This window comes from Pipistrellus hanaki (assembly GCF_964339955.1).
Source record: "Pipistrellus hanaki genome assembly, chromosome: 3".
Classification (NCBI taxonomy): Eukaryota; Metazoa; Chordata; class Mammalia; order Chiroptera; family Vespertilionidae; genus Pipistrellus; species Pipistrellus hanaki.
The window spans coordinates 95,753,297-95,774,035 of NC_140505.1; the positions used below are offsets into that span (position 1 = coordinate 95,753,297).

Sequence of the window (20,739 nt, forward strand, 5' to 3'; positions counted from 1 at the left end):
TATTAGATAACTAGAGGTCTGGTGCATAAAATTCATGTACTGGGTGGGGGGGTCTCCTCAGCCCAACCTGTACCCTTTTGCAGTTTGGGAGCCCTCAGGAGCTGTTCGGTTGACAGCTTAGGCCTGCTCTCCCCCACGGGGAGTAGGCCAAACCCGTCAGTCAGACATCCTTGGAGTTGCTGCGGAGGCAGGAGAGGCTCCCACTACTACTGCTGTGCTTGCCAGCTGTGAGCCCTGCTTCTGGCTGAACAGTTTTCCTCCTATGGGAGTGCACTGACCATCAGGGGGCAGCTCCTGCATTGAGCATCTGCCTCCTGGTGGCCAGTGTGTGTCATAGTGACTGGTTGTTCCGCTGTCGTGCTGAAACCGGCTCTCCAACATCCTCCGAAGAGTTCCGGATTGCAAGAGGGCACAGGCCAGGCCAAGAGACCCCACCGATGCACGATTAGGGAAGGGAGGGATGCGGAGATTGGTCAGCTGGGGAGGGACCATGGGAGGGCTGTAGGTTGTGTCTAGCCCATCTCACTCAGTCCCGATGGACTGGACCCCATCAGGAAGCTGACCTACTGGTCGGAACATCTGCCCCCTGGTGGTCAGTGCATGTCATAGTAAGCAGTTGAATGGCCTTAGCATATCATTAGCATATTATGCTTTGATTGGTTGAATGACTGGATGACCAGACACTTAGCACATTATGCTTTTATTACAATATATAGGATAGTTGTTTCATGCCCTTCTTTGTGATGGTTCATTTTCCTTCTGTTGCTATAAAGGTTTCTGAGGTTACTTCACTGCAGTTTGCAAGGGTCAGATTTACTGTGTACTAGTTAGAGGGATAGATATAGAAACTTTAACTTCTTAAGGAAAGGAGCTAAATGTTTTTGTTTGAAATTAATGTTTAAGCAAAATTTTAATCTGTTTTATGTGTTTTTTTAATTTTCTTTGATAGTAGGCATACATTAAATCACTTTTATAGCTGTTTAATTTAGCATTTCTTTCTTTCTCTTTGCCATGTGAGAGAAGTGGGTGAGAAACTCACTTATTCATAGCAGCGCTGCCCTGGATGTGATACTAGCTTAATCTCTCTTATCACAAGTCTCATTGGTTAGAGGAACAGCTGGAAGTCTGAATGTACGGCAACCTTTCATAAAGTTTATTCTTGGTAATAAAGCTCCTGGGGTAAGAGCCAAGCTATTATAAGAGACAATCCTCTCTCTGAACAAGAGTATTGTGTTTTGTCAGCTGGAGTTAGTGTTTGAATATCTTGTGCTTGTGACAGTAAGCTGGTGAGTAAGGCAAGCTACCTCTTAAGGTATTTTTTCACTGTAATGAAATTAATGGCTTTTAATAAAAATGAGAATGCTGCTGTAAGACTTTAATGTGAAGAAAACAGTTACTTAGTTGTTAGTGAATTAACTTGTGGATTTTCAGTACTTCAATGAAAGAGAACAGATTAGACAATTTTATAACCTTGAAATTGAATTTCTTCTTGTTCCACATATTTAATTTTCTTTTTGGAATTTATCAACAACTAAAAAGATAGTGAATATATTGTATATTCATTTTTCACTTCCCCTTTGTATTAATATAGTGTTGATGTAGAGATAAAGTTGACTCATTAATCCAGGTAACTGAGCATCTACTGTTACTTTAGTGATGCTCTAGTTATGACTTTCCCTTATTAATTATAACCTATCTTGAGATTTTAATTTGGTGGAATATAGATAATAAAGAAGTAGGATTAGAAAAGCCAAAATAGGTGATTATTTTATATCATGATGATAAAAATTCTGTTGCTTCTTTATCTTATGGTAACCTGCTACATTTTACATGGTACTTTTACCTGCATGATTTAATTTGAACCTTAGGACAGTCACATGAATTAGGCAGGGCAGAGGGTGTGACCCTTTTTGTAGGTGAAAAAAGTGAAGCCAAGACAGAAGTGAATTGCCCTCAGGTACAATCCTGAGCTGTTGTAACCCAGATTTCCTGAATTCTTTGTCTAAACAGGAGGATTCTAGTACTGGACTCCAGAAAGAGTCCTGTAATGTTTTCATTTAGAATTTACTTTGGATATAGTTTTAATAAATTGTATTACTTGGTTTCTAATTTGTTGGAAATAAGAATTATCAATTTAGGATGGCTTGTTAGTGCTACTTACATTGCAAACAGCTTGTGTGCCACTAGACCAAGATGACTGAGAAAACGGGAGTGTGTAATCCGTGGTCATAGCACGTAAAGTAAAGCCTGTGTGTTTTGGTAGATTTCATTTGTTTTTTGTTGTAACATCAAACAGTAAATGCCTTAGAAATAAGTCTTTTGGAAAGATTTATAAGAAGTAAGTTCCATTAAAAATATTTGCTGCATTTGGAAAATGAACAGATATTTGCTTAGTTCTTTTTTTATCTTGGATAAATGAAGCCTTGCTATATTAACTTTTCATAAGTCTCAGACTTGTTAATGGTGTTTATACTAGTTTAATTCCTGTAAACTGTAGTAGACAATCTCAATCTTTTATCAGTCAACTTTGATCAAATTTCATTGAAATTCACCATTCTGAATTATTTAGAACAGCTTTTTTTCTTTACCCTCTTGAGCACATATGTCAAACACAAGGCCCGCGGGCCAAATCCAGCCCGCCAGGCCTTGCAATGTGGCCCGCACCGCGCTGTCATCACTGCACTCCGCTGTCAGTTTATGACATTGTCAGTTTATGACTGTTCAGTAAACCATTCGGCCCGCGATTTAGGCTGGATTTTAGATTTTGGCCCCTTCTCTGATTGAGTTCGACACCCCTACTCTTGAGGATCAGAGTCGTCGTCTCCAGTACAGAAATAATAGCCCTGACTGTGGTAAGGGATTGAGAGGCAATACTTGAAGATACAATAAAACCTCCATGTAATGGACTAATGTGAGGAGTTTGTCATGAAAGCTGAAAGTCTTTCAAAGTAGCTTTTCTGAATTCGTTTGTTAAAAAAGTGACAAATTAGTTTGTTTACCTGCCTTTACTTATGTAGACATGTTTGTGTAATAAAATTAAGTATGCATGCCCCTGGCTGATGTGACTCATTGATTAGAGCATTGACCTGCACATCGAAGGGTTGTGGGTTTGATTCCCAGTCAAGAGCACATACCTGGGTTGCAGGTCCAATCCCTGACTCTGGTCAGGGCATGTAAAGGAGGCAACCAATCCATAATCTATATTTCTCTCTCTTACATTGATGTATCTCTCTCCCTATCTCTGTCATATTCTCTTCCTACATCTCTTTCTCCCCTTCCTTTCTCCCTTACACTCTTTCCAAAAATCAATGGAAAAAATATACTCAGGTGAGGATGAACAAAAACACTTTAATTTTAACCTGAGACATATGAACTGGAAATTTTGTCTCTTAAATCCGAAATCCATTAAATTGAGGCCCTCAAAATCGAGGGTTTACAGTACTAATTGGTGGGTGGGGTTCAGATGGGCTAACCATTAAGATCTAAGTCTGAAGCAAGCACACAGGAACCTCCTTCTACAGGGTAAGAAAAGCAATACACTTGTGACCTCTCATAGGGGGGATTGGATGCTTACCCCTTTCCTCTCTCTCTCTGTCCTGAGAGGGAGCTGTCCCCTTCTCTCTCTTAGGATTACATTTTCAGCTTGCTTCCCAACTATTGTCATTGTAATGCACTTACCATGAGAGTAATTTTGAGATTTTATTTAATTGATAATTAAATACTAAAAATGAGTGAACACTTTGGGAAATGAGTCTTAGATGCCCTATGATATTAATTCTTCTTCTATGAATAGCCAGAAATACCCTGTTGATATGTGCAGAGGTGCTTTGCTATCTTAATGTACAATCAGTACTTAATCATTTATTATTCTCCAGGTATGGCACCTTTGAGCATGAACAGTATAGTATAATTAATGTTTATGATACTGCTCTCAAGTCTTTATAGGGCTTCCAAATTAAGGAGTAATTAAACTATTTGGTATCTTTTAATGATGAAATATTTTAGTTATTTGAAAGCTGGTAATTTTAGATACATTAAAATCAGAATATTTGATTTCTGGTAATAACTCTCAGCCATATTGCATAATTTATTTTCATGTATTTCTTAAGTCTTTGAGTGGTAAATTTGAAAAGAACACAGTTGCTTTTAAAAATTTGTGTTTTTATTTTATAAATATGAAGAGGAAAAGGAAAATACAAAACCCGACATCTCGGTTGATGGTAATGGGGTGTATTTAATGATACCTGTGCGTTAACACACCTGGAAGTTGTGGACAAATGTTAACAGTCGTGGCCCTCGGATAGTAGGATTGTGGGAAATTTTATTCCCTTCTGTGCTTTTCTGTACTTTCTGGTTTTTAAAAGAAGATGATACATTATTTTTGTAGGAAGAAAAAGTTAGTTTAAAACAAAATGTTCAGAGAGCTAATAAGTCTGTAATAAGAATGTATTTTGATTTAATTATCATGGATTAAGAATATACTTGCTTTTATGGGTGAATTAGAACTTCCTTAGAGTAAAAGGTTGCTGTTTTAGAGCAAGCATGTCAAACCCAATGGCTAAGATGGGCCAAATAAACACGGTTTAAGTTTATGTAGCCGTAAATAAATAAATAAATAAATAAATATTCAGTTTTTATAGAAATATATCTTTATTTCAATAGAGACACGTTGAATATAAAGGACTGAAATAAACAAGTGATGGTCAACATAAAATAATAGAACATTTTAATAAAAATGTATTTTCCCTTGAACATTATCAGACACTGATTAACTGCACAAATTAATAAGCCTAATGCAAATAAACCTATTTTTCTTGTCCTCCGAAAGCAAAATATTTCTTGTTGCACACACCAAACAAGTCAGTAGAAGACTAATAACATGGTAGTCAGCTGCTAAAAGATTCGCTGCTGGTGTTAGTGGAGAGAAATGGTGCACCTGCACATAAAGTGCATAAGGAAAATGAATGCAACATGATTATAGTAATCAGTCATTAGCGAATGTTGTAGTTCGTTATTAATGATTATGTGTAACAGGATATTTTAAAAATTAAGTTATGAAATTTTTATTAAAATGTTTCTTATTCGTTGTGGGCTGCATGCGGCTCAAGAGTTTGACATTCTTGCTTTAAACTGTAAAATGAAATGAGTGTGAAACGAACTGTTCTCTGTAAGAGAAGGCAGTTAAACTTGTACACTTCTCTAAATGATTTAGGGAAGAGGGACATTTTTATATTAAAACAAATGTTTATTTTGAGGTAAATTTACAAAGTGTGTAGTGTGTGTTTAAGTGGGTTCAGAGTACTTTATCCTTCTTGAAAGAAGTTTGGTCTGTCCCCCTGATTCTTGGCAAATTTGCATGTGTTTTCTGTTGTTAGGGCTTCCTATTATGGAAGAATGTGAGAAAATGCTGTAATGTATGGGCTAGTATGCCATCTGTAAATATCAGTTATATATCATGCTTATTTTAGTTGAGATTAAGAGGCCAATAGTAATTTAATTATTTTTACATTTTGTAGAAGAAAATTTCAGATATATGCAAAAATAGACAAGAGTGTATTGGTCAGTCAAGTAACCATCATTCAGTTTCAACCAATATCAACTCATTGCAATACTTGGGAATTTGATTTTATGTATATTTGCTAAGATTTGCCAAGAAAAGCATCTGTAAGGTCAAGGTACCCACATCACAAGCATTTCTGAACAAAGATGTGGCAGTTGGTGGGTGGGATGACTGTTCAGCTGTTGGCTTGCATGAATAGTATCATCTTGACTTTAATCTTTGGTTATTCAGTGGTAGTGAGCATATTTCTGTTTAACCCCTGGAAATGTGCCAAAATAATTTGTATCCTCTCCATTCTTGGCACCTTGATTCTAAATAGTCTGTGAATAAAAATAATGAGTTGATATTAGTAGCCTGTTGGATAGAGCCATTGAGAAGGAAAACCTTAATTTTTAATGGAAATTAAAAAAAATATATTACCTGGTTAATATTTGGAAGACTATAAACTTTCAGTTTTTCATCTATTTGGAAATACATTTTATGGGCTCAATTTCAGCTGGACTTCATTTCTTTTTCTTCTTTTTAAAAAATACTTCTTTGTGTTTATTTATTTATTTTTATAAATCAACATTGTTGAAAGTATTAGATATGTCCCTTTTTTCTGCCCCCATTACCCTTACACGCTCTCCGTCTTCATTTCTTAATGTCTGTGAATCTCATTTCTTTCTAATGTAAAGTGGGGCATGATTAAGTGTTGTGTGAATTAAATGAAATAATACATTCAATATCTCAAAATATCACTTGTACTCTGATCAAATTAGGAATATATCCTGAGTTCAAGTGTTGGATGGATTTGGGTAACTGGGATTGAGGAAGAACTAACAATTACTAGGCCACTTAGGAAGGAGAGCCAATCATTATTTTTACTATCTGATTTTCTGTTTGGTAGATATAAATCTAAAGACATAATGGAAGATCTAAAGATAGAAAGGAAATGTTTCATTATGTTTGAACAAATGTGGTTTTGAAACAAACTGTTAGAAAAATAATGCCTCTTAATTATTTCTTACCTAATAATTACAGCAAACTCTGGCCTGTTCTATTCTGACTGCACTATTGAGTGAATTCTCAAGTTCAAGTAAAACTAGCAACATTGGACTGAGTATGGAATTTCATGGTAACTGCAAAAGAGTTTTTCAGGTATTAGCGTTTTTGTTCTTACGTTTTAATTATCAGATCATGCACTTTTTATGTAGTCTGTTCCCAATGCAGTGAGAACATTTATTTTATCTGAATGATAGCCTGCACCTGAAGGTTTGTGTTGTGATTTGTTAGAATATATAGAAGTGATAGGTTTGGTGAGTATAGATGACAATTTAAGGTTATTTGTTTAATGCTAGTTTTTAAATAAAACAAAAAGGAAATACACTCTAAAGATTTCTAGTTTATTTAATTTGATCTTACTGTGTTTAGATGTCAGTGCTTCAATTGGTGGAACTCTCCTGGCCTTAAAAATAGGCCTGGCAGAACGCCCATGAGGGCTGTGTATTTAAAATGTTATTGCAGGTGGTATGGGCTCTTTGTCTTGTGTGTATTGTTTGGCTCTGAAATAAAGTTATGTGAAGGCACTGGCTTAAGTCCGAGGACCCTGTACTAGAACAGCTGACCCTCCAGCTCTGTCTAGTGGTCAGACTTATTGCTCCACAGAATAGCCTTTTTCTTTTTTCTTTTTTAATATATTTTATTGATTTTTCACAGAGAGGAAGAGAGAGGATTAGAGAGTTAGAAACGTCGATGAGAGAGAATCATGGATCAGCTGCCTCTTGCACACCCCGTACTGGGGATGTGCCCGCAACCAATGTACATGCCCTTGACCGGAATCGAACCTGTGACCTTCCAGTCTGCAGGCAGACGCTCTACCCAGTGAGCCAAACTGGTTTTGGCCACAGAATAGCCTTTTGTCACAGTAAATGTGCTCAAACTGGCGTCACTTGAAAGCTTACTGTGGTGAAAAGATGAGCAGGCCTTAAAATGGAAAATGTTCCTAAAAAATAGTGTTTTCTATTGGAAATGTTAAGGTTTTTGTTTGTTTTCTTTTATAGTTCTAAAAGGGAATGCGTTTTGAATAAGCTTTTGACACAAAAATACTTGTGACTTATTTACTGCAGGAAGAAGACCTTCGTCAGATCTTCGTGTTAACTGTGGAAGTTTTGCAGGAGTTCAGCAGGCGGGAAAACCTCAGTGCTCAGATGTCCTCAGTGTTTCAGCGCTACCTCTCACTCGCAAATCAGGTCTTGAGCTGGAACTTTCTTCCTCCAAATTATATCCTTTAACAATGGAATAAGATGACAGTATGGCTGAAAGTACCTTATCTCTGTGGTTTCTAAAACATGTTGAAAGGAAATAGTATTTTTTAGAAGTGTAATGTAATTAACTTGTATTTTATATTAGAGACCTGGTGCATGGATTCATGGACCGGTGGGGTCCCTCAGCCTGGCCTACACCCTCTTGCAATCTGGGATGCCTTGGGGGATGTTGGACTGCTGGTTTCCCAGGATTGGGCCTAAACCAGCAGTCCAACATTCCCCGAGATATGTAGTAGTGCGGGAAGCGGCAGGTGGCTGGGGAGGACCCCCAGCTCAGGCCAGGTGCCACACTGCATCCCGGCCTCTCAATGCCTCCCTTCATGGCAACGTGGTGACACTGCCTCGAGGTTGGAGAGGATTGTGTCGCCATAGCAGTGCTCACTAGCTGTGAGCCCGGCATCTGGAGCCTGTTGGTCAGCTGAGCATCACTCCCGCTTTGGGAGCTCACTGACCATCAGGGGGCATTCCTGTGTTGAGCATCTGCCCCCTGGTGGTCAGTCTGCATCATAGCGACTGGGCGGTCGACCAGTCACTTAGGGTTTTATACCTAAACCAGGGGCCCAGTGCACGAAATTTGTGCACTGGGGGTGGGGTGAGGGGGAGGCGGGTCCCTCAGCGCATCCTGTCCTCTCTCACAGACTGGGAGCCCTCAGGGGATGTCCTACTGACGATATCATATAGGGAGCGGGCCTAAGCTGCAATCTGGCCTCCCTCTGCAGAAGGCAACCAGGCTGATCAGGGGAAGGCACCAGACCTATCTTCCCTCTGCCAGCCACCACAGCCACCAAGGTGTTTTCAGCAACATGGACTCCATCTTTTCTCCATGAATGGATGACAACTTTCTTTAGGCATTTTCAAGATGTGTCTTTTATAGTATATGACATTTCTTTTTTTCTTTTCTTTTTTTTAATCCTCTCCAGGGGATATATTTTCATTGATTTTTTTTTTTTTTTAAATATATTTTATTAATTTTTTTTTTTTTTTTTTTTTTTTACAGAAAGGAAGGGAGAGGGATAAAGAACTAAAAACATCAATGAGAGAGAAACACCGACCAGCTGCCTCCTGCACACCCCCTATCGGGGATGTGCCCACAACCAATGTACATGCCCTTGACCTGGGACCTTTTAGTCCTCAGACCGATGCTGTATCCACTGAGCCAAACCGGTTTTGGCTCCATTGATTTTTTAGAGAGTGTGGAAGAGAGAGAGAGGGAGAAACATTAGTGTGAGAGGGAGACTGATTGCTTGCCTCCTAAATGAGCCCTGACCTGGGCCCTGGCTAGGGAGGAGCCTGTAACCTAGGTACATGCCCTTGATTAGAATTGAACCCGGACCCTGTGGTTGGCAGGTTGAGGCTCTATCCACTGAGCAAAACAGGCTAGGGCAGGATATGACATTCCTTAGCCCCTCCAGCAGCAGACCTTTGGTTTTTTTCCTCCAGGAGTGAGGTGAAAAAACCCTAGATCACCTTCTTGGATTCTTATTACCCAAATTACCAAGAACACTGCAAGTGGAGGTGTTATAGGGAGTTTAGCCAACGAGTGGTCAGATAAGGTGATTATGCTCAAACATAGTTTGGCTCAGTGGATAGAATATTGGCCTGTAGACTGAAGGGTCACAAGTTTGATTCCTGTTAAGGGCATATACCTTGGTTGGGGGCACATCCCCATTGGGGAATGTGCAGGAGGCAGCTGATTGATGTTTCTGACTCTCCCCTTTTCTCTGTAAAACATCAATAAAATATATATTTTTTTAAAAAGAAAAGAAACGGTGTTTCCTCTGCAGCCCATGTGCAGAGGATCCCCTGCTTTATGTCCACTGGGCTAGGGGTGTGTCCCTGACCGCTGGGGGCATGCCCCCAAGCCAGCTGCCGTTTGTTTGCTATGTTCGTGGGCTGAGGGGCGTGGTCCCGGGCCACTTGGCGCGGGTGCAAGTGGCCCCGGAGCAGGAACTTATGCTGCATTGGCATGGTGACACGGCTCAAGTGGCAGTGGGGTGGAAGTTCCCACCCCCATCCCGCGACCACTTGCGCTTGCTGCTCCCAGCCAATCATCCTGAGACCTTGGCTGCTTGGTGCCAGCGCCTATCGGCCACTTCTGTCTTGGGACATTCTGGGACCCTGGCTACTCAGGGCCTACAGGCTTGGAGCGGTCTAGGTCCTAAGGATGTTCTTGGGACCCAAGCTACTTGGTGCCCATGTATGCAAATTAACCTGCCATCTTTGTTGGATTAATTTCATACTCACTCCTGATTGGCTGGTAAGCGTAGTGGAGGTACAGTCAATTTACATGTTTCTCTTTAACTATATAGGATTATATAGGACTAGAGGCCTGATGCACGACATTCATGTACAGGTGGTGGGAGAGAGTCCCTCAGCCCACCTGCGATCTCTCGCAGTCCAGCACCCCATGAGGGATGTTGATTGCTAGCTCAGGCCCATTGAGCAGGCCTGAGCTTGCAGTCGGATATTCTTAGCATTGCCGTGGAGGCAGGAGAGCCTCCCGCTGCTGGGCTTGCCAGCTGTGAGCCTGGCTTCTGGGAGCACACTGACCAACAGGGGGAAGCTCCTGCATTGAGCATCTGCCCCCTGGTGGTCACTGCATGTCATAGTGACCGGTCGTTTTGCCATTTGGTCGATTTGCGTATCAGGATGTAATTATATAGGATACTAGAGGCCCAGTGCACTGGAGGGTTGTCCCTCAGCCCACCCTGCACCCTCTCCAATCTGGGTCCCCTTAGGAGATGTCCGTCTGCCAGTTTAGACCTGATCCCTGTGGCACACAATTTGTTTAGGCCTAATACCTATGGGAAACATCCCTCTCACAGTCTGTGATTGCTGGCTCCTAACCACTCGCCAGCCTCCCTAATTGCCCTTAACCGCTCCCCTGCCAGTGTGATTGAAGCCTAACTGCTCCCCTGCAGGCTTGATCATCCCCAACCGCCCTCTCCTGCTCACCTGGTCGCCCCCAACTGCCCTCCCCTGCCTACCATCTTGTTGTGGCTATCATGTGACGATATGGGGGCGGCCATCATATGATGATGTGAGGGCACGAGGGCCACTTAGGCTTTTAGTAGTATAGATTATATCCTATATGACAAAGAGCTAATATTGCTAATTAGACTGAACAGCAGAACAACTCTCCGGACGACCTGGATGAAGCCGAGGGTCTGTGAGGGCTGAGCCCCTTGCATGAATTTCATGCATCTGGCCTCTAGTAGATATATAAAAACCAAGCAACCAGAACAACCAGTTGCTATTGATGTGCACTATGGCCGGCCAACTGGCCTGCCAAATTGTGTCCCGCCCCTCCCAAACCTTGACAGGGGGCATGGCAGGCTGGCCACCCTCCTTTGGTCCCTCCCCCATGCACAAATTAGTGCACTGGCCTTCTAGTATATAGATAATACATAGTACACTGGACCACTCAGAGGATTTAAAAATTACATTTACAATTTTGTAGAAGATTGACTAAATGGAAAACTGACTGGATGTTGGGAATTTTGTTCCCTAAAGGAAGGGCAGTTACTATTAGGCAGGAAAAGGAGAAAATGAGAAGTGTATTTCTATCAAGCAACTGAATCGTTTCTCCTTATAGAATGTAATGACTTGGATATTTTGACTGTCTTTCCTTAAGTCTCTAACTTGACTTTTTTTAAAAATCCTCACCTGAGGATATGTTTTCAGAGAAGGGGGGAGTGGGATAGGGAGGGACAAAAGGTGAGGAGGAGGGATAGAGAGAGAGAGAGAGAGAAAGAGAGAGAGAGAGAGAGAGAGAGAGAGAGAGAGAGAGAGAGAGAGAGAGAAACATTAATCCATTGCCTTCCATAGGCACCCTGACTGGTGATTGAACCAAACCCTAGGTATATGCTCTAATAGGGAATTGAACCAGCCACTTTTCAGTGTATGGGACAGCTCTCCAACCAACTGAGTTACCTGGCTAAGACTCTAATTTAATTCTTTTTCTTTTTCTTTAAATCAATCTTTATTGTTCATATTATTACAAAGGTTCCTCATTTCTTCCCCCCTCCACCAGGTTCCCACCCCACCCTCCGCCCCCTCCCCATCCCCCATTGTCCTCATCCATAGGTGCAGTTTATGTTCAGTCTCTTCCTCCCTCCCTTTCCCCAATAGTAAATCCCTTCTCAGATAGTAAATCAGTTACTTAGCATTTTCTCATATCAATAATACCTCCACATGCCCAAAGATACAGTTCACACAAAAGACATTTCCAAATAGGTCAACCAGCCTCATCCAGGCCCCGCACAAGGCACTCACAGATCAACACCCCAGCGCTATACTAACTCAACATATCCAGATCTAAGCCTTCATCACTTGATTCAGCAGACCCTCAAGTTCCCGCAAAAGTTTCCAGCCATGTCTGAGAGGCAGCCTTGGGGCGGAGGCAGGCGAGGAGCGAGCTGTTCCGGGCCTGGCTGCTCCGGGCCTGGCCTCTGTTGCTCTGGTTCGTTCCACAACCAGCTGCTCCGGGTCTGGCCACCGCCGCTCCCGACCTGGTTGCTCCGGGCTTGGCTGCTGCTGCTCGGGCCTGGCCACACCCAACCCGGCTGCTCTGGGCCCGGCTGCTCCGGGCCCGGTCGCTCCGGGCCTGGCCGCTCCGGGCCTGGCCGCTCTCAGCCTGGCAGCTGCTGCTACAGGCCTGGCCGCACCCGACCCGGCAGCTCTGTGCCTGGCTGCTCCCAGCCTGGCAGCCGCTGCTCCGGGCCTGGCCGCACCCGGCCCGGCTACTCCGGGCCTGGCCGCTCCCAGCCTGGCAGCTGCTGCTCCGGGCCTGGTTGCACCGGACCCGGCTGCTCCGGGCCTGGCTGCTCCCAGCCTGGCAGCTGCTGCTCCGGACCTGGCCGTACCCGACCCGGCTGCTCCGGGCCTGGCCGCTCCCAGCCTGGCAGCCGCTGCTCCTGGCCTGACTGCACCCAACCCGGCTGCTCCGGGCCTGGCTGCTCCCAGCCTGGCAGCCGCTGCTCTGGGCCTGGCCGCACCCGACCCGGCTGCTCTGGGCCTGGCTGCTCCGGGCCCGGCCGCTCCTGGCCTGGCCGCTCCCAGCCTGGCAGCTGCTGCTCCGGGCCTGGCCGCACCCGACCCGGCTGCTCCAGGCCTGGCCACTCCCAGCCTGGCAGCCGCTGCTCTGGGCCTGGCCGCACCCAACCAGGCTGCTCCGGGCCTGGCCGCTCCCAGCCTGGCAGCTGCTGCTCCGGGCCTGGCCGCACCTGACCCGGCTGCTCTGGGCCTGGCTGCCCCGGGCCCGGCCACTCCGGGTCTGGGTGTTCCTGGACTGGCCACCCTGGGCTTGGCTGCCTCTGCCTCAGGCCTGGCTGCCACTGCCCCAGGTCTGGCTGCTCCAGGCCTGGCTGTTGCCGCTGTGGTTCTGGCTGCTGTTGCTCTGGGGCATGGCTGTTGCTGCTCCAGGCCCAGCTGCCACTGCTTGTGCCTGGCCACTCTAGGCCTGGCCACCGCTGTTCCAACATTCTGTCCTTTTTATTTTTTAAATTTTTTTATTATTTTAAAAATGCATTTATGTTGCAATGTTGGCTGGTGAGTTGAGTTCTGACTTAGTCTTTGATTTTTCAAGATCTTCTTTGTGTTCTTAAGTAATTTTAGTATCTTTTGCTCTCCCTCGATTTCTTCACATTGAGAACTTCTTCGGTTTCTTCCTCCTTGTCCTGGAAGCTCAGCAGGTTGGCCTGTGGCACCCCTTTGTTCTCCGCGGGCTCCTGCACTACTTCAGCCTGTTGCCGGGGTCGGCAGCGCCGCCCAGGAAGCAGCCCCCGGCCTTGGCTCCATTGCCCGCGCTCAGTGGTCGAAGGCTCGAGGGCACCCCCCCCCCCCCCGGGGGGCCCCGTCGCCCGGCTCCTTGCTGGTGCCCGGCTGACCGGTGTCCAGCAGGGGCTCCTGCTCCTTGTCGCATTCCTCCAGTCTGGAGCTTTTTTTCTCCTTCCCGCTAGGGGAGTCTAGCATCAGAGTCAACAGACTGTCCTCTGCGCGCAATGTGCGCGATTCCGGGTGCTCAGCCTTTCACCGCTCCCCCAGGACTCCACCTCACAGCCCCGTCTCCCTCTGCTTGAGCCTGGTTCCCCAGGGATTGGCCCAGAACTGGAGTTCGGGGTGGTCGGGAGTGGGGCTCAGCACCACCGGAGGCTTTGTTTCTTCCCACTAGGGCAATCCAGCATCAGAGTCAACATTCAGTCCTCTGAACGCAATGTGCGCAACTCCGGGGGCCCTGCTTTTCGCAGCTCCCCTGGGATCCCGCCTCACAACCCCATCTCCCCTGCCCGAGCCTGGGTCCCCAGGGTCTGGCCCATAACTGGGGCTCAGCGCTGCCGGTTCGGGGGTTCAGCCCAGGCTGGGGGTTTTATTTCCTTCCTGCTAGGGAACGCCAGGCAGCACCCAGCTCTCTCCTCCTCTCCGGCTGTGACCTCTCCGCGCTCACGCGCGCCTGCGGGCGCGCAGCATGTCTCCGTACCTTAGGCTTTTTTCAGCTCCTCTGATTTTCCTTCTGGTTTTCTCTTTCCTTCTTGTTGTAGAATTTTCAGTCAGTCCACTACCTGTAGCTCTGGGCAATGTCCACTCTACATTTTAGTTGTATTCCATTGAAATTGTTGTGTGCTGCTGCGGCTAGGTGTCTACCTGAGTAGCCATCTTGGATCCCCTCCCTCTAATTTAATTCTTATGGTGACAGTATTGTTCAGGGGTAAATAATAAGGTCATTATGTTTATTCTTAAAGATGTGTTTAATGGAAAATATGAAAATTTTATTTCTAGCGAATTATTAGTAATACAAAAGCAGTTTAAATGGGTTAGATTACAGCTTTAAATATATACACTTTTTGCCCAGCTGGTATGGCTCAGTGGTTGAGTGTTGACCTATGAACCAGGAGGTCATGGTTCGATTCCTAGTCTGGTCACTTGGCCAGATTGTGGTCTGGATCCCCAGTGTAGGATGTGCAGGAGGCAACCTAATAATGATTTTCATCATTTATGTTTCTTTCTCTCCCTCTCCCTTCCTCTCTGAAATAAAAAACAACAACAAATATTTAAAAAATATATCTACTTTTTTAATCAGTTATTGAAGTTGGAAGTTTATATTATGGAGAGCATCTATTTAATGTTCACAATTTGCTATTCTGGAACATTTGCTGCCCATTGATAGATTGAAGGCAGTGCTACACAGTGGCTCCCATTTGTGTCACGTTGAGTCAGACATATCTAAGATCAGTCTCAGCTGAACAAAGGTAAATTACTTAACCTCTCTGAGACTCAGTTTTTCCAAATGTAAAATGAGGATATGGAATGTTAAGTGGATTAAATGAAATAATCATCTACAACACTCAGGACTTAGCCAGTATTTCTTGAGGTCCTATTAGTCTCCTTGAATAAAGAAGTTCATCAGCTAGCTACCTGCAAATGCTCTTCCTTCTTAAATCTGACATACTACCTATGGATAGGAAATTATAGTTTAATTTAATTTATTCTAGATGTCTTTAGTCAATCCTTTCCCTAAGGCAGTTATGGTGAATTGCTGTTCTGTGGGGCAGTTTACAGGAAGTTTATCACTTCCTCCTTTATCCCTAATTTCTAATCTTTTTTCTTAACAAACAATGTTATATATTATTTATTTATGTTTTTGGATTGTTAAGAAGCACATATTTTCTTAGGTATGCTTTAAAATTTTTCTCTTTGGGTGGTACAGTATAATTTTTGCTTAGGTGTTTTTTTAATCACACACACACACACACACACACAAATAAAACAAAAACAAAAAAACCCACTTTTTTATTTTTTATTGCTGACAGTATTACAGATGTCTCCCATTCACCCGCGTTTTACTGCCACATCCTCCTTGTCCCCCACCCCCACATTGAGGTATGTCATTCTATTCCATGCCTCCATGCTTCAAGTCTTATTTTATTGGTCAATTATTTTTATTAGTTTCCACAAATAAGTGAGATCTTGTGATATTTATCTTTCTCAGATTGGCTTATTTCACTTAGTATAATAATCTCTTGGTCCATTCATGCTGTCCTAGAGAGTTAGAAACATCGATGAGAGAGAAACATCTATCAGCTGCCTCCTGCACACCCCCAACTGGGGATGTGCCCACAACCAAGGTACATGCCCTTGACCGGAATCGAGCCTGTGACCTTTCAGTCCGCAGGCTGATGCTCTTTATCCACTGAGCCAAAATCGGTTTCGGCTTACTGAGAATTTTTATCAAGAAAGAGTGCTGGATTTTGTTGAATGTTTTTTGTGCATCTATAGATATGATCATCTGGTTTTTATCTTTCATTTTGTTTTTGTGATGTATCACATTTACTGATTTGAGAATATTGTACCAGCCTTGCATCTCCAGAATGAATCCCACCTGATCATGGTGTATGGTCTTTTTTAATATATCGCTGGTTCTGATTTGCTAATACTTTGTTGAGTATTTTAGCATTTGTGTTCATCATGGATATTTACCTGTAATTTTCTTTCTTTGTATTGTCTTTATCTGGTTTTGGGATAAAGATTATGCTGGCCTCATAATAAAAGAACTTGGAAGTGTTCCTTCCTCTGGAGTTTTTTGTAATAGTTTGAGGAGAACAGGTGTTAGTTCTTTTGAATGCTTGGTAAAATTCTCTTGTAAAAACATCCAGTTCAGGACTTTTATTTACTAGGAGTTTTTAAGTGACTGTTTTAATTTCATCATTTATTATATTTCTATTTTGGTAGTTTATTAGTGCTTTTCTTGTTTCTTGAGGTAAACTTGTAATGCTATGAACTTCTCTCTCAGGACTGCTTTTCTTATGTCCCATAGGTTTTGGTGGTTGTGTGTGTGTTCATTTTCATTTGTTTCCAGGAAGTTTTTAATTTCTTGCTTGATCTCATTGGTAATCCATTGATTAAGAACATGCTATTTAGCCTCCCTGTATTTTATGTTTTTTATTGTAGTTGATTCCTAATTTCATGCCATTGTGATCTGAGAAGATGCTTGGTATGATATCAGTTTTCTTGAATTTGTGTAGATTTGTTTTGTCTAACATGTGTTCTGTCTTTGAGAATGTTTCATGTGCACTTGAGAAGAATATATATTTTGTTGCTTTGGAGTAAAATGTTCTTAAATATCAGATCCATCTGATCTAGTGTGTCTTTTTTTGTTTTTTAGTAGTATGTAATTTAAGGCCTCTATTTCGTTGTTGATTTTTTGCGTGGAAGATTTATCCCGTGATGTCAGTGGAGTGTAAAAGTCCCCTACTTTTACTGTTTTGTAGTCAATCTCCCTCTTACAGTCCATCAAGAGTTTTTTTTAACCCTTTGCACTCTGAACCATTCTGGACATTGGCTACCAGCTACTCGACGCTAACGGCGGAAACGTGCGTTGAATTAACTCAATTCCCCGTAATCACTAATAAACTGCGATGTCCCCTGAGAGGGGACATCCGAATGATATGCTAGAATTCCGATGTCCCCTGAGAGGGGAAAGCGGAGTGCAAAGGGTTAAATATATATTTGGTTGTGCTGGTATTGGGTTCATATATGTTTACTAAGGTTATATTTTCTTATTGAATCATTCCCATATTTATGTAGTGCTCTCTTTGTCTTTTGTTATGGATTTTGTTTTGAAGTCAACTGTTTTGTCAGATATTAGTATTACTACTCCAGCTTTGTTTTTCTTTCCATGTGTGTGGAATATATTTTTCCATCCTTTCACTTTCAGTCTGTGTGTATGTTTTGTTCTGAGGTTGGTCTCCTGTGGACAGCATATACATAGGCCATGTTTCTTATCCATTCAGTTACCCTATGTTTTTTTTGACTAGAGCATTAAATCCATTTACACTTAAGGTTATTCACAGGTATTAATTTATCTCCGTTTTTATTTTCTTATGCCTATGATCCTCTCTCCTTTTCTTCTTAAGGCAATCCTTTTAACATTTCTTGCTTTGCAGATTTGCTGCTAATATACTCTGTTAGCTATTTTTTTCTCCTGATAACCTTTTTATTTCACCTTCAATTTTAAATGATAGCCTTGAGGTATACTGTAGTCTTGGATTCAACCCTTGTTTTCATTACTTTGTATAGTTTAATGCAGTTCCTTCTGGCCTGAAGTCTTTCTATTGAGAATTCAGTTGACATTCTAATGGGGGACTCCTTTACAGGTAATTTTTTTTCTTTCTCTTTCTGACTAAGACTATTTCTTTGTCTTTAACTTTTGCCATTTTAATGATGTGTCTAGGTGTGGGTCTCTTTGGGTTCATCTTAACTGGGTCTCTTTGCTTCCTAAACTTGTGAGTCTTTTTCCATCATCAAATTGGGCAAGTTTTCTGTCATTATTTCTTCAGTTTCTCTGTTCCTTGCTCACATTCTTCTTCTTCTTCTTCTGGGGTTCTTATGATATGGATGTTGCTATGTTTTAAAATAGCTCCCTTAAGCTGTTTTTCTTTTAAATTATTTTTTCTATTTGCTTCTCTAATTGGGTATTTATTTCTACCTTCCAAATCACTAATTCAGTCCTCTGCTTCATCCAATCTACTTTTAATTTCTTCCAGTGTATTTTCCATGTTCGATACGCTAGTCTTCATTTCTTTCTGGTTCTTGTTCATGGTTTCTGTTTATTTTTTCATGCCTTATTTAGTGTCTTATAATTTTTACTAAGTTCCTTAACATGTTAAATGCCATGTCATTCACCAGTGTCTGACATTATACTTTTTCTTTGGAAGACAAAACAGACTGGGTGCTTAACATGTTAAGCATGTTTATAAACATTACTTTGAACTCTGGTAGGTTGCTTGCCTCCATTTATTTAGTTCTTTTTCTGTATAATTCTCCTTTTTTAAAATTTGTGTTTGTTCTTTGTCTCCCCAGTTTAGTTGTCTCTTGTATTTGTTTTTATGTATTAGAATTCTTCTCTCGGTCTTTGAGGGATGGTCTTATGTATTATGTGTCTTTAGGGGTCCAATGATGCAGTCTCTTTGATCTCCTGAGCTACATGCTCTAGGATTTCCCCTTGTGTGACTTATTTGGACTCCTTTGTTGTAATTGGAATTTGACTGTTGATGTCCCGTTCATGGGATTTAATAAAAAACACCATGAAAATCATCAAACTACGCAAAACAAGAACAGGAAAAACTAAGAAGGAAAAAGAAGAGAAAGCAAAGGAAAGACAAAAAAGAGTATTAAAAGTCATGAGACCAAAGTCTTGGAGGGGATATAAAGAAAAAGGGAGAAACAAGAATAAGAAAAAATGGCAACATGGAAGCAAGAAGGAAGCTAAAATAACTAATCCTATCTAATAAAAGAGTAATATGCAAATTGACCATCGCTCCAACACACAAGATGGCCACCCCCATGTGGACACAAGATGGCCACCACAAGATGGCCTGCAAGGAAGGGCAATTGTGGGTGACCAGGCCTACGGGGGGAGGGGCAGTTGGGGGGAAACAGGCCAGCAGGGGAGTGCAGTTAGGGGCAATTAGGCCAGCAGGGGAGCAGTTGGGCATCAATCAGGTTGGCAGAGGAATGGTTAGGAGGTTATCAGGCTGGCAGGCAGAAGCAGTTGGCAGGCAGGTGAGTGGTTGGGAGTCAGTAGTTCTGGGTTGTGAGAGAAATGTCTGACTGTCTTCAAGGGGTTCCAGATTGGAGAGTTTGCAGACTGAACTGAGGGACACCCACTCACCCCATGCATGAATTTTGTGTACTGGGCCTCTAGTATGGGAATAAAAAAGAAACGGAAACAGAAAAGAAATTTAATAATAAGAACTGTGACCTTCTGGTTCATGAGTTGATGCTAAACAACTGGACCGCACTGTCCTAGCAATAATGATGGATTTAAAAATCACTAACAATGTATATATTAAGACACAGACAGGAAAGTTAAATGGAAAAGCATGGAGAAAATAAGAGAAAAATGAAATAATTAATAATAATAAAAAGTCAAAGAGAATAGAACCAAAGAGAAGAAATTAAGAGCAAAGAAAAAAAAAGGAATAAAACTCAAAACAAAACAAAACAAAAAAAGGGCTACACACACACACCAGGGTGAGGGGTGCGGCCTGAGGTCCCCTGTCAAGCCCTACAGGGACTTGGGGGGTGGGTGGTCGTCACAGTCCCAGGTCCCTGCTGATGGCTCATTAAGGCTTGTTACAGCTACTCGGCCTCTGCTGTGGGCGTCGCCGTCTTTGTGGTGGAGTGATGGTCACTTTGTATATTCCCTCTTTATTATATAGGATTATATTATCTTTCTCTTTTGTCAAATATCCTTTGAGTATGTTTATGTGGCTCGGTTTTTGGACTTTCTCTTCTGTTTCACTTCAACTATTTGTTTTTTCACCAACAGTACATTGTTTTGTTTACTGTAGTTTTAAAATAAATTGGATTGTATCATTCTTCAACTTTCTTCTTGACCTTAAGATCACAAAGATTTAATCCTGTATTTTCATCTAGAGTTGTATACTTTTAGCCCTTACATTAGTTCTATCATCCATTTTAAGTTTATTTTTGTGTGTGATATAAAGTAAAGATTCAATATAACACAAGTGACCTTAGTGTAAATGTAATGGTATATTTCTGGTTTCTGAATCCTGTTCCATTGGTCTGAATTCATGCCAGTGCCACACTGTTTTGATTACTTAGCTTTCTAATAAGTTTTGAGATCAGGAAGCATGAGTTCTCCAACTTTGTTCTTTTTTGAGATTATTTTGTCTTCTCTATGTTCTTTGCATTTCCATATGAAATTAAGGATCAGCATATCATTTCTGCAAAAATGGCAGCTGGTATTGTGCATAGGGCTTGTGTTGAGGCATCAATCAGTTTGTGAGTGTTGCCATTTTGACAATGCCAGGTTTTCCCACCCATCAGCATGGGGTCTTTCCATTTAATAGA

At 42.3% G+C, this 20,739-nt stretch overlaps 1 protein-coding gene across 2 annotated transcripts in view; it reads left to right on the top strand.

The window, feature by feature from the left end:
* The window catches only part of XPO4 (exportin 4), a 129,265-nt gene that overhangs the window by 39,075 nt on the left and 69,451 nt on the right, over positions 1–20,739 (top strand). The window contains exons 5-6 of one of the 2 annotated variants that reach the window (XM_084878548.1): positions 6,584–6,700; positions 7,669–7,791. In XM_084878548.1, the coding sequence (XP_084734674.1) occupies positions 6,584–6,700; positions 7,669–7,791 (240 nt within the window). Of the gene's footprint in view, positions 1–6,583; positions 6,701–7,668; positions 7,823–20,739 lie in introns of both variants that reach the window. The other variant, XM_084878547.1, reaches the window with a different exon arrangement.